Source organism: Lithobates pipiens, unplaced genomic scaffold (genome assembly GCF_037356315.1).
Source record: "Lithobates pipiens isolate NorthernLeopardFrog02 unplaced genomic scaffold, aLitPip1_a1.2 Scaffold_3, whole genome shotgun sequence".
NCBI classification, from domain to species: Eukaryota; Metazoa; Chordata; class Amphibia; order Anura; family Ranidae; genus Lithobates; species Lithobates pipiens.
The window spans coordinates 244,094,562-244,108,408 of record NW_027507790.1 but is presented as its reverse complement, the minus strand read 5'-3'; the positions used below and the strand labels follow the sequence as shown (position 1 = coordinate 244,108,408).

Here is a 13,847-nt window from a genome sequence, read left to right as displayed (position 1 = left end):
TATCAGCACTGGGGTCACATTATCTGAGTGAGAGAGCGAAACCAAGGTTTAAGAGAAATGATGGAAACATTTTCAGTACCAGTGTTTTTTAGAAGAATAAATCAACTCTAATGTTGGGTGTCCTACGTGGATGTTACTATTTTATGTAAAACGATTCGTTTCGTTTTTTTTACATTTTAGAACGGGGTGACTCAAGATGACTCAGATTCAAGAGCTTTAACCCCTTCCCGACCAGCCCCGCAGTTATACTGTGGCAGGTTGTCCCCTCTGGGCGAACTGGTGTAGCTGTACGTTGGTTCACCTTTTGACCACTTGGGGGCGCTCACACACCGCCAGAGCCGATACGCATGCCAGTTGGTCATCGCGACCACTGGGTACCCACGATTGCTCCACACAGAGACAGAACGGAGATCTGTTAATGTAAACAGACATATCTCCATTCTGTCAGGGGTGAGGAGAGCGATCTGTTGTTCCAACTAAGTATGAACAACAATCTCCTCAGGCAGTCCCATCCCCCCACAGTTAGAATCACTCCCTAGGTAACACGGTTAACCCCTTGATCGCCCCCTACTGTTAACCCCTTCCCTGTCAGTGACATTTACACAGTAATCAGTGCATTTTTTATAGCACTGATCACTGTATGAATGCCAATGGTCCCAAAAATGTGTCAAAAGTGTCCGATCTGTCCGCCATAATGTCGCAGTCCCTATAAAAATCGCAGATCACCACCATTACTAGTAAAAAAAAAAATAATAATAAAAATGCTATAAATCTTTCCCCTATATTGTAGATGCCATAACTTTTGCGCAAACCACTCAATATACGCTTATTGTGATTTTTATTACCAAAAATATGTAGAAGAATACATATCGGGCTAAACTGAGGAAAATATTAGCTTCGTTTTCTTTCAAAATTGTCAGTCTTTTTTTGCTTATAGCACAAAAAATAAAAACCGCAGAGATGATCAAATACCACCAAATTAAAGCTTTAATTGTGGGAAAAAAAAGATGTAAATTTTGTTTGGGGACAACGTCGCACGACTGCGCAATCGTCAATTAAAACGATGCAGTGCTATATCGCAAAAAATGGCCTGGCCATTGAGCAGCCAAATCTTCTGGGGCTGAAGTGGTTAAAGGGTGCCTTGACTGAAAAAAGGTTGAAAAACACTGGTCTATGTATTTATCTCTACTCCTTAGCAGGTGTCCTGAGTCTCAGGAAATAGGTCTCTATATAGCTCTGAACTAAAAAGTGGTCTTAGATATGGTGATAGTATGAAAACCTGAATACTGTAGGTACTGGTAACCTTACCTTTTTGCTACTGTGAGGTTTAACAGTTGACAAATCTAGACTAGAATATCCAGTGGCAAAGGATGACTTACCCTGAGTGTCCTTATCAGTATATCCTTATCAGTTTCAGAAAACAGCACATCCAGTTCGGTGGTGAAGAATTCCTCAGAAGTTGAAAAATAAAGAGCCACAGTGGCCTCTGTGTCCCCAATATTCTTTATCCATTGTATGCTGAGCCTGGGCACAAAGAACACCTGGCCACATGTAACTGTGAATGTCACAACATTGCCAGTTATATTTGATTCCTCTTCTCCTATTATACCGACCCACACTGTTCCCTTGAAAACAAAGGAAAAACGATTGTAAAATGTTTACTTACAATACACTCTAAAATTGGATGAGATCAGGACTCTGTGCAGGCCAGTCAAATTCCTCCACCCCAGACTTGCTTATTCTTATGTTTATGGACCTTGCTTTGTGCACTGGTGTGCAGTCATGTTGGAACAGGAAGAGGCCATCCCCAAACTGTTCCCACAAAGTTGGGAGCATGAAATTGTCCAAAATGTCTTGGTATGCTGATGCCTTAAGACAGTGGTCATCAACAATGTCCTCAGGGCCCACTAACAGGCCAGGTTTTATGTATTACCTTGGAGAGATGCAGACTAGAATACTGCAATCACTGAGCAGCAAATTATATCACCTGTGATGTATTTCAGTTATCTTGCAAACCTGGCCTGTTAGTGGGCCCTGAGGACAAGGTTGATGACCACTGTCTTAAGAGTTCCCTTCCCTGGAACTAAGGGGCCAAGCCCAACCCCTGAAAAATAACCCCACACCATTATTCTCCCTTCACCAAATGATTTGGACCAGTGCACAAAGCAAGGTCCATAAAGACATGGATGTGTGGGATGGAAGAACTTGACTGGTCTTCACAGAGTCCTGACCTCAACCCGATAGAACACCTGCAAAGGGTGGGCCACCTCAATATTGAACCCTACAGATTAAGACTGGGATGCCATTTAAGTTCATGTGCGTGTAAAAGCAGGTGTACCAATACTTTTGCCAATATAGTATAGCCCTGACCTCAACCCGATAGAAAACTTTTGGGATGAATTATAGCGGAGACTGCGAGCCAAGCCCTCTCGTTCCCATCAGTGCCTGACCTCACAAATGTGCTTCTGGAAGAATGGTCAAAAATTCCCATAGACACACTCCTAAACCTTGTGGACAGCCTTCCCATGAGAGTTGAAGCTGCTCAATATTGAACCCTATGGACTAAAACTGGGATACCATTAAAGTTCATGTGCCTGTAAAGGCCAGTGTCCCAATACTTTTGGTAATATAGTGTATAAGTTTTGTTGCTTTTGTAGAGCAGAAAAACTAGGGAATGATTCTACCTCATCCTGGTCATCATTTATTTGAATTAAAGTGGTTCTAAAGGCAAGTCATTTGTTTAACCTTAATACATTCTATACTTTAACCGCTTTAGAACCACCCCACGTACATATAATGCGGCAGGGCTGCCCCTAAGCGCAAAATCACATACCTGTACGTGATTTCTCTCTTCAGGTCTGAGATGTACACGCTGCCGGAGCCCTGCTCCCACTATGATTGGACACAGTGGGAGCCAATCAGCGGGTCTGGTGGCTGCGATGGCCGCCGTGTCTCACCGATCATTCACAGGAGAGGCAGAACCGCGGCCTGCCTATGTAAAGAAGGCAAACCACCATTCTGCAAGGGAAGAAGATGGAGATCTTGTGTTTCTGTTTTCCTCCAGTCACAGCATTCCCCCCACAGTTAGAAAGCACTTCCTAGGACAGTGATTCTCAACTAGGGTTCCTCCAGAGGTTGCTAGGGGTTCCTTCAGCATTGGGCAATGTCTGCCTCTCAGATAAGTTCCCACTGTTCCCAAGATCCCATTGATCTTTTTAGCTATCTGTAAGGAGGTAATTCTTCCCAATGACCACAAGTGTAAGGACCATTCTTCCCAATGACTACAAGTGTAAGGACCATTCTTCCCAATGACTACAAGTGTAAGGACCATTCTTCCCAATGACCATCACACTAATGTATCATGAATTGTAGATTTCTAATTTTTAGCAGAGCACTGTAGACCTACACAAGGCTGGAATGGGCTACAAGACCATCGTCAAGCAGCTTGGTGAGAGGGTGACAACAGTTGGTATGATTATTCACAGATGGAAAAAACACAAAATAACTGTCAATCTCCCTCTGTCTGGGGCTCCATGCAAGATCTCACCTCGTGGCGTTTCAATGATCATGTGAGGAATTAGCCCAGAACTACAATCTTGTCAATGATCTCAAGGCAGCTGGGACCATAGCCACCAATAAAACAATTGGTAACACACTATGCTGTGAAGGACTGAAATCTTGCAGTGCCTGCAAGGTCCCCCTGCTCAAGAAAGCACATGTTTAGTTTTCTAATGAACAACTGAATAGAGGAAGAAGAATGCTGCCTATGATCCCAAGAACACCATCCCCACTGTCAAACATGGAGGTGGAAACATTATGCTTTGGGGGTGATTTTCTGCTAAGGGGACAGGACAACTTCACTGCATCAAAAGGACAATGGACAGGGCCATGCACTGTCAAATCTTGGGTGAGAACCTCCTTCCCTCAACCAGGGCATTGAAAATGGGTCGTGGATGGGTATTCCAGCATGACAATGACCGAAAACACACGGCTAAGGTAACAAAGGAGTGGCTCAAGAAGATGCACATTAGGTTCCTGGAGTGGCCTAGCCAGTCTCCTGACCTTAATCCCATAGAAAATATGTGGAGGGAGCTGAAGGTTACCAAACGTCAGCCTCAAAACCTTAATGACTTGGAGACGATCTGCAAAAAGGAGTGGGACAAAATCCCCCCTGACATGTGTGCAAACCTGGTGGCCAACTATAAGAAATGTCTGACCTCTGTGATTGCCAACAAGGGTTTTGCCACCAAGTACTAAGTCATAGTTGCGAAGGGGTCAAATACTTTTTTCACTCATTAAAATGAAAATCAATTTGTAACTTTTTAAAATGCGTTTTGAATATTTTTGTTGTTATTCTCTCACTCACTGTTAAAATAAACCTACCATTAAAATTATTGTCTGATAATTTCGTTCTTGTATTCTGTGAGCGTAATGTATATTGAGTTTATGTTTTTTAGGGTGAGTAGTGGCAATATAATTTTGTTGCAAATTTTAATTTTGCCATAACAATAAAGGCAATTGCATTTCTACTTTTTCTATTTCTAAATTGCTGCCATCCATAACAACATCAAGAACACGTTTGGTAATGTCAATGTTAATGGACGGCATTACTTGCACTTAAAACTAATGCAGAAACATATTTGCTCTACGGAACACCATAATCCTGACCAAGCTGGCCATTTCCACACTAAAGAGCTGACAAAGCTGACAAGAAACACCACTACAAACTTCCCCACCACCTTCCCCTTTACTCTCTACTACATGCTTAGAAAAGGGTGTCAACTCATGTATGCCAAGTTCCTAAATAGATGAGCCTATGTTCATGATATCACAATGCATACAAGAAGCTAGTTATCAGAGCCCTACTGACCATCCCTGTGCATGTGTATAAGGAGAATGTACTCTCGTGAGAGAAGAGCGCCTCCTATTGCAATGTTAGTATATTGCAATCACAAAGTACATTACACAACAGGGCCCTCTGCAAAGATTTCATATATCTATTTTGATATAATTATGGGGGTGGGCATGTTAATCTCATTTGGAGATTGTGATATTGGGGGTGTTTAGCTCATTGATAGATGCATTTTTTTACAGCGAGTCAACGGCAATCAGTTATCAGGTTTAAGGGCGTAGCAGCCTATTTTTATTAAAAGGAACAAAATAAAAGTTTATACAGATTGCCCACACAGGGGTTCTTCTCCAACAATGCAACAAATGAAACTGCCAAGCCACCTGGCTCTCAAGGTTCACTCAGCCTTGGTTGCAGTACCATGCTGTGCAGGCCTAGTCCTGGCCTTAACAAGATTCTTCAGCCCCCCTGGGTTTGCTCACTGTTTCCAAAACTTCAGGACTTACTCCAGCCCCCTTGGACTTGCTAGCCACCTTGGCTCTCCCAGCCTCCCAGACCCTCTTCTGGTCTCCCAAGCCCGTGTAGCCGTCCCGACCTTCGCAGTCCTTCAGACAAGAAGTTCCCCCCTCACCAGGGATTAGGGTTGCCACATCATCCCTTTAATCCAGGATACACATTAATTACACAGGTTCTTTGGCTAATGAATGTGGCAATTAAACTCACTTGGTGCCTTATCTTGATTAAATCAGCCTCAGAACCTGTGTAATTAATATGTGTCCTGGATTAAAGGGATGATGTGGCAACCCTACCAGGGATGTAGTGTCAGACAGAGACAACCAGGTTCTCTGACAGGGCTCAGAATCTAAATAGCAGCCACTACTCACACTCCAACTTCCACAACTTCCTGCTCTCACCAGTCCAGTGTTATATGGGCTGTGTGCACCTGGGCACACACCCTGCTGGCTGTCCGCAACACCCGGACACAGGGTTGGAGATCCCATCCCAACCAAGACTCTTATGCCGTGTACACATGACCGGTTTTCCCGTCGGAATAAACTCTGAAGGTTTTTCCGACGGAGTTCCGACTGAGTTACACTGAAACTGTCTTGCGTACACATGACCACACCAAAGTCCGATCGTCAAGAACGTGGTGACACACAACACGTACAACGGGACTAGAAAAAGGAAGTTCAATAGCCAGTAGTCAATAGCCTTTGTCTCGTACTTGCTTCAGAGCATGTGTCGTTTGTGGTCCGTCGGAATAGCATACAAACTAGTGGTTTTCCCGATAGGAATTGGTTCAGTTGGAAAGATTTAAAACATGTTCTATTTCTAGGTTCGTCAGAATTTTTGAAAAAAAAAAGTCGAAAAATATACGATAAAAAGATTCCGTCAGACTTTTTCTGTCGGACATTCCGCTCGTGTGTACGCGGCATTAGGAATCTCCAAACTACAGAGCCACATCCAGCGATAGCAAAATCCAGAGAAAACTACAATACTGGGAAGAATAGTGCCCCATTTTTTATATCGGTGCAGAAAGTATTGTCCTATTGCTGGTGTCAGTGGGAGAAATAGCGCCCCATCGTCGGTGTCATTTGAGGAATAGCGCACCATTGTTGATATCAGTGCAGGAATTATTGTCCTATTGTTGTGTCAGTGGGAGGAATAAGGAATAGTCCCTCGAAGGTCAGATAAAGGCAAGCAAAGGGCCGCAGTTTAGGGAACTGAGTCTCCTGTATGTTATGATAGATATATGTGATACAGATATAGCAGTAGATACAAATTTATTTTAACAAAGACAAGCAGTGGATCTTGCATTGCATATAGCAAATCTACATTTGTGCCATGAATATTTTTTTTTAATTTTCATTAAAATAACATCTATTTACAGTTGTTCAGTCATATATTTCTGTAGTTACCTGGATGACAAACCCATGAACATTGGCCTGCAGATTCCAGTGTGGGACACGTAGCCCCCCGGGTTTTAGATATAAAACACACAAGGATATTCCAGCTTGATGGTTATGGATGGATGTTCCAAAAATGAGCTCTTCTAAACTTGTATAATTCAAATGGTTCTCTCTGTATTTCGCACATTGTATCCCACCTCCCTCAAATGTCTCATTCTATGGAAAGTAGAAAAACAATATAAATATACCAAGTAATATAATTAAACATTTTTTTTACACTGTTAAAAAGTCAAGTCAAGGTAACCTCTGTAATATTAGGTTGCACATTGTTCTTTTTCAAATGCCTCTTTATGCATTGACATACCCCCTTAGACCCAGTCTGTCCAAACAGTATGATCACCCGCTGACTTGGCACCATCCGCAGGAAGCTTAACTCTTCTATAAGGCACAGAAGTTGAATCCAATTGCAATTTTACTTCGGCTAATTGCAGGATGTTTTTCCAGTCTTTTGAAGTGTAAAACCGCATACACACGATCAGATTGTTGGTCAACAAAACCGTGGACTTTTGTCGGAAGGGTGTTGGCCAAAACTTGTCTTGCATGCACACGGCCACACAATTGTTGGCCAACAATCACAAACGTAGTGACGTACTACGTTGTTTTACAGCTCTTTAGTGCCACCCTTTGGGGTCCTTCTACTATTGATTCACACTTTTAATTTTGCGCTTTTCATTTCACGCTTTTCATTTCACGAGTTCATTTCTGAACGGCCATTAGTCAACCAGCCATGTTGCGGAATCAGAACAGATAACATGTTATTTATTATTGGACTTGGAGTTATTGCTTTGACATAATTTTTTTTGGTTGAATAATGATTTGATTTGGTATATTTTCTATATTTTTGGATGCATAGAATGCACTTTTTGGTTAAGTGCTATTGGCAAATAGCATGTCTAATTTTATTTGTTTTCTTTTTTTGATGCACAATAAAAAAAAAGGTGTAGAATAATACTTGGCTATGTGTTTTACTTCAAATGACAGTTTGGGAGTAAGCAGTTACATTTAAAAAAAAAAACTATGTAAAATTAACAAGGGACACCAACATAGTTGTATCTTTGATCTTAAAAACTATGGGATAATGGTGTTGTGGTAACTTGCACAAATAATAAAAAATATTTTTTTTTTTGCAATAACTCCATCAGTATAACCAAGCAGCTTCATTATTATCCCATTAAAGAAGAAGAGAATGTGCGCTGTATTTCAAGATTTCATAATTTGCCACGTCACAAATGTTAATTCTCCGGCTAGTCCTTGCTTCCGAGCATGCGTGTTTGTACGTTGGTCTTTTGTCCGATGGACTTGTGTACACACGCTCGGAAAATCCAACAACACAAATTTGTACGTGGAAAATTTGAAAACCTGCTAGCCAAAATTTGTTGGCGGAAAGTCCGACAACAATTGTCCGATGGAGTGTACACTTGGTCGGATTTACCACCAACAGCCTGTCATCGAACATTTCTCGTCAGAAAATCTGATCGTGTGTACGAGGCTTTAGAAGACATTGACTTTCCCAAGCCCTGTCTTTGCAAAGTACTAATGCCCCATACACACGGTCGGACATTTCAACCACAAAATCCGTCTGATTTTTTCCGACGAATTTTGGCTGAAACTTGTGTTGCATACACACGGTTGCACAAAGTTGTCGGAAAATCCGATAGTTCGGAACAAGGTGACGTTATACCAAACAACGGGACTACGTTGAGGCCAGTAGCCAATAGCTTTCGTCTCCAAATTTTTTCTGAGCACGCGTGGCACTTTGTGCGTCAGAATTCTCTACACACGATCGGAAAAAGTCTGATCGGATTTTGTTGTTGGAAAATTCTAGATCCAGCTCTCAAACTTTTTCCGTCGGAAATTCCGACAGAAAAAGTCTGATAGAGCCCACACACGATTGGATTTTCCGACAACATAATCCGATCTGACTTTTTCCGTCGGAAATTCCAACCGTGTGTAACCAACCGTGTGTATGGGGCATAACACTGATTGAAGGAACATGGAAGAACTGGGGAGGGTCTAGATAGGACTGATCTAACTAACAGAAGGGAAAAACAGAGGTAGAAACCAGAATCATATAGTAAACAAGTTCTAGGGCCCAACACCTCCACTAGATGTCAGCATACTACATAACAATAATAACCCATGCAGTTCAATACAATATAGAAACAGGACATAGAAGTGGGGCAGAACACACACTGTTGAACAGAGATGTAGAGCAGATATTGGGCAGTTTGCTGGAGCCCTCAGAAACAGGAGGTTGTTGCAGACAAGCCCAACAGTATAGGGAACATTGTTATTAGTGGGACTGCTTTCAGCTATTAAAGCCATTCCACTTTTAAAATGTTCAGCTCTTTCAGTCGATGTGTGCTATCCTTCAACTTTTTTTCTACTATTTATACTTTTTAAAATATTAAGCTTTTTAATACTTTTTTTAACATTGAAGTCAATGAGAGCATGCTTAAAATCCGTAAAATCTTCTTCCGCTGCCAAAGGTTTCAGCTCCTTCATACTTTCACCTACAGACGCCAAACAAACTTTAAAATTTTCACAAAATATTCAGCTATCTGGCTATATCTTGATATCTTTTACAGTTTTTGTGGAAAAAGCTGTTTAAGTTTAGTGATAATTTCAGAAAATGTCATTAAATTTAGGGCAGCCAGGCTTTTGTTGTCTGTTTTGTTTCCATGGTTACCAACACTTCTTATACACAGGGATGGGCAGTGGGGGAGAGCACAGCCACACCACATACTGATTTATAATAGAGGAATATGATGGGCAGTTTTGATGGGGGCAATATGATGGGGCAGTTTTGATGCTATTCAGCATCCCCACGCATTTTCTCCAGGAAATGCATTTTCTAGTTTAACTTGTGTTAGCTTCATGCTAATTTTTCTGGTTGGCTAACTTGACAATGTCTTGCTAAACATCTTCAGGGTCTGTTTGGATAAATCCAATAGATGTTGTGCAGTTTACTAATGGTAGCCTAAGAGGATGGGAACTTTTGCCTTGGCTCTAGATCACATGAACATAGGAGCAGCAGGTTGTAAACCCTCAGACATGAAATATGAACAAAGCATATCCCTCTATAGAGTGTCTCAATTAAGAGTACAAAGTATCATCTCTGCTTCTTCATTCCTCTGCTATCTGCTTCAATCACTTCTTAAAAGTTTTTTTGACTCCAGGAGAGGAAAAAGGTGACAGGGAAAGGATCTCCAGCACACAGCCTGTGATTGGCGGTCTCAGCTCTAGTCCTGTGTGCCGAGTGAGGGGGGTGTCCCTTCTCTCCAGCATGTAATTTCAGCTCCCACACCCTGCTTTCTCATAGCCCTTACAAGCTTTATAAATTCTGGACATTAAATAGCTGTAGCAAAGGGAACACTGCAGCTAAACAGGTACAACTTATGTTAGAGGACTTGTTTAATCTCTGTGTATCACCTAAGACCAGTCACTTCACTGGATGTATTTATGGGTTTATAACTACTTTCAACTAGGAAAGAAAGATGTGTTTTTTTTTTTTTTTTTACTTTCAATTTCATTATAGTTATTTCATTTATTTAAATATATTAATGTGTGCTATGATAGGTGCACTAGTGTTTTTTATCTGACTTTTTAGCATTGTTAGGTGACTTCATAATTAGTTTTAAGCTGTTCAAAAGATGATTTCGCTTGTATATGCAGCATGTTTTTCTGAGTTTATTTCACATGTGCAGTACTTTAGTCACTTGTCGCTCGCCATATAGCAATATGACGTCGGCAGAGTGATTGCGATATCCTGACCGGACGTTATATGATGTCGCCAGGATATTAAGCTGCTGTGCGCTCCCCCATCGCGTTATTGCGGTGTGTCAGTAAGACACACTGCAACTCCGATCTCGATAAAGAGTCTCTGACGGAGACTCTTTACCATGTGATCAGCCATGTCCAATTACGGCTGATCACAATGTAAACAGGAAGAGCCGTTGATCGGACTTTCCTAACTCGCGTCCATCAGACGTAGAGGAGTAGAGGAGAGCCAATCGGCTGCTCTCCTGACAGGGGGGTTTATGCTGATTGATTATCAGTGCAGCCATCCCCCCAGGATGCCCACACTGAACCACCAGAGATGACACCTGACCAGGACCACCAGGCATGCCACCACTAGTCACCATCATGTATACCACACATGGCCACCAGGGATGTCAATCAGTGCCCACAACGGATGCCAATCAGTGCCCACAATGGGCATCACTGATTGGCAGGCATTATTGTTTGGCACTGATTGGCATCTATCAGTACCATCCATTAATGTACATCCTTGCCACCTATCAGTGCCCATCCATGCCACCTATGTGTACCCATCAGTGCTACATATCAGTGCCACCTATCAGTGCCCCATGAGTGCAAAATATCAGTGCCACGTCATCAGTGCCACGTCATCAGTGCCACCTCATTGGTGCCATTGAGTGCCGCCTTATCAGTGCAGCCCCATCAGTGCCCATCAGTCAAGGAGAAAACTTACTTATTTACAAAGTTTTGTAACAGAAACAAAAAAAAGTATTTTTTTCCAAATTTTCGGTCTTTTTTTTATTTATTTAGCAGAAAATAAAAATCCCAGAGGTGATCAATACCACCAAAAGAAAGCTCTATTTGTGGGAACAAAATTATAAAAATATAGTTTGAGTACAGTGTTGCATAACCGCGCAATTGTCATTCAAAGTGCGACAGCGATGAAAGCTGAAAATCGGTCTGGGCAAGAAGGTGTATAAGTGCCCGGTATAGAAGGGGTTAAAAAATGTTTGTTGTCTAGCAAAGTCAATAAAACATCATTTTCAGTTTTCATTTGGGTTCCTATAACCAATTTACTCTTAGCATACATGCAGTCATTATCAGATAAAAATCATTGTGATAAAGTCATTGTCAAAAATCACAAAAACAAAACACAGTGTAATGGGCCAGTTCCACCCTGGGAATAAAGTGAATTTGCCCTACCTTTATTTTCGAGAGAGAAAAAACATATTCTGAGCAACTCCTCGGATCACTGGGCTGTGTTGTGGAGGGGGCTGTAGCCTGAACGCTGGGATCAACGGTATTTGCTGGAAATCGGTCCATTAAAACAAACACAGTGGTCAAGACTCCAACGGCAGTGGCGATGGCGCACATCAAACCACAGATGAGGAAGATTTTCCATGGTTTCAGGCATTGACCACACTAGAAGAGTAATAAACAGAATTCTTAAAGGATATGCTATGAAGGGTAGCCTATCAATGAAATAACTAAATCTTATCTTTCTCATTTTAAGAGTCATATACAGTAAACGTGCAATTTGTTTCATTCCCAATTCGTTCTTCGTTACAATTAGGCATAGTCGTCAATTTGGAAAAGGAAAGACCATGTAACAAATTTTTTCTAAAAACACATTTTTAAAAAGAATGAAAATCTGAAAATTAAAAAATCCGAAATTCGAAAAATCCGAAAATGTGAAAATTTGAATAAAAATGTGAAAATCAGAAAGAACAAAAATCGGAAAATAAGAACAAAAATCGGAAAATAAGAACAAAAATCGGAAAATCAGAACAAAAATATGAAAATAAGAACGAAATTCAGAAAGAACGTAAATCCAAAAATAAGTACGAAAATCGTAAAATTCCAAAATTCAAAAGAACAAAAAATATTTGGATAATTTCTATTATAATTAAAATCTAAGTTTATGAACCATTATTATAGTTTATTATTATTTATTAATAATAAATAATAATAAAAACTATAATAATAGTCATAAACTTTTAAATTATAGGTATTGGAATTTTCTTTCGAATTTCACTGTTAGTGAACATAACAAATACGAATTTATCCTAAGTTACAAATCATTTTGGATTATTATAGTTTTTATTATTATTTATTATTAAAAAATAATAATAATAAAATACTATAATAATGGTTAATAAACAAAATATTTTAATTATAATATAAATAAACAACATTTTTGTTCTTTCAGATTTTCGAACTTTCAGATTTTAGTTCTTTTTTATGTTTGGATTTTTGTTCTTATTTTCGGATTTTCGTTCTTTTGAATCCTCGGATTTTCAGATTTTTGTTCTTTCGGATTTTTGAATTTTTTGGATTTTCGTTCTTTCGAATTTTTGAATTTCGCATTTTCGTTCTTTCAAATTTTCGGATTTTCAAATTATTACAAATTATCAAAAATAACAAATTCCGCATCTAAACTAATGGAATGTAACGAATTAGAATTTATTCGAGTTTTCAAATGATTGAAATAATGAATACTGCATCTAAATGAATGGAATGGAATTTATTTGAATTTATCCGAAGTTATGAATTCAAAATACTGAACATCAATCATAACAAACGATCCGAAAAACAAACAAACAAATGAAACGAAAAAAAACAAAAACTTTTTGGCAGTGCACATGTCCAATATACAGTATGTAGAAATAATGCCTTCACGAAATGTGGCAATGTAGTGCTACCCCAAAGGAGCCGTTGTAATTTATCTGGTTCATTCCAAAGATTAGTGCAGAGGCAGTCAGGCACACGTCAATATTTCAATCAATCTTGGCTCAATAATCAGTCTAGGTCAGTGATGGCGAACCTTGGCACCCCAGATGTTTTGGAACCACATTTCCCATGATGCCCATGCACTCTGCAGTGTAGATGAGCATTATGGGAAATGTAGTTCTAAAACACCTGGGGTGCCAAGGTTTGCCATCACTGGTCTAGGTAAAGTCTTTTTAGGCTTTTGTATTGCCAAAGACCTTGGGTGTGGTGTAGTGTGATACGGGATACTGCAGATTTACTGAATATTCTCAGGAGGATACCCCACTTTGCTAAGCCTCCCTGAACAGTCTCTATGCAGGAGAAAATAAGGATGGTGGTCCCTTTTTAGAAGCTATCCAGACAGAACTACCGTTGACTCTTGCACCCAAAGGAATACAGCACAAGTCACTAGGACCCAGAGCTCAGGTCAGTACTCACAATGTCACAGAATCACCAGATGCCTCCTCCCAGTATTACGGACACTCTTCAGTGATGGA

The 13,847-nt window shown here is 40.4% G+C and overlaps 1 protein-coding gene across 1 annotated transcript in view; it reads right to left on the bottom strand.

Annotated features, from left to right (window-relative positions):
• LOC143941264 (uncharacterized) overlaps nucleotides 1-13,847 on the bottom strand; it is a 221,326-nt gene that overhangs the window by 64,600 nt on the left and 142,879 nt on the right. Inside the window, 2 exon segments of the mRNA XM_077463301.1 lie at nucleotides 1,380-1,625; nucleotides 6,769-6,975. Coding sequence (XP_077319427.1) covers nucleotides 1,380-1,625; nucleotides 6,769-6,975 — 453 coding nt within the window.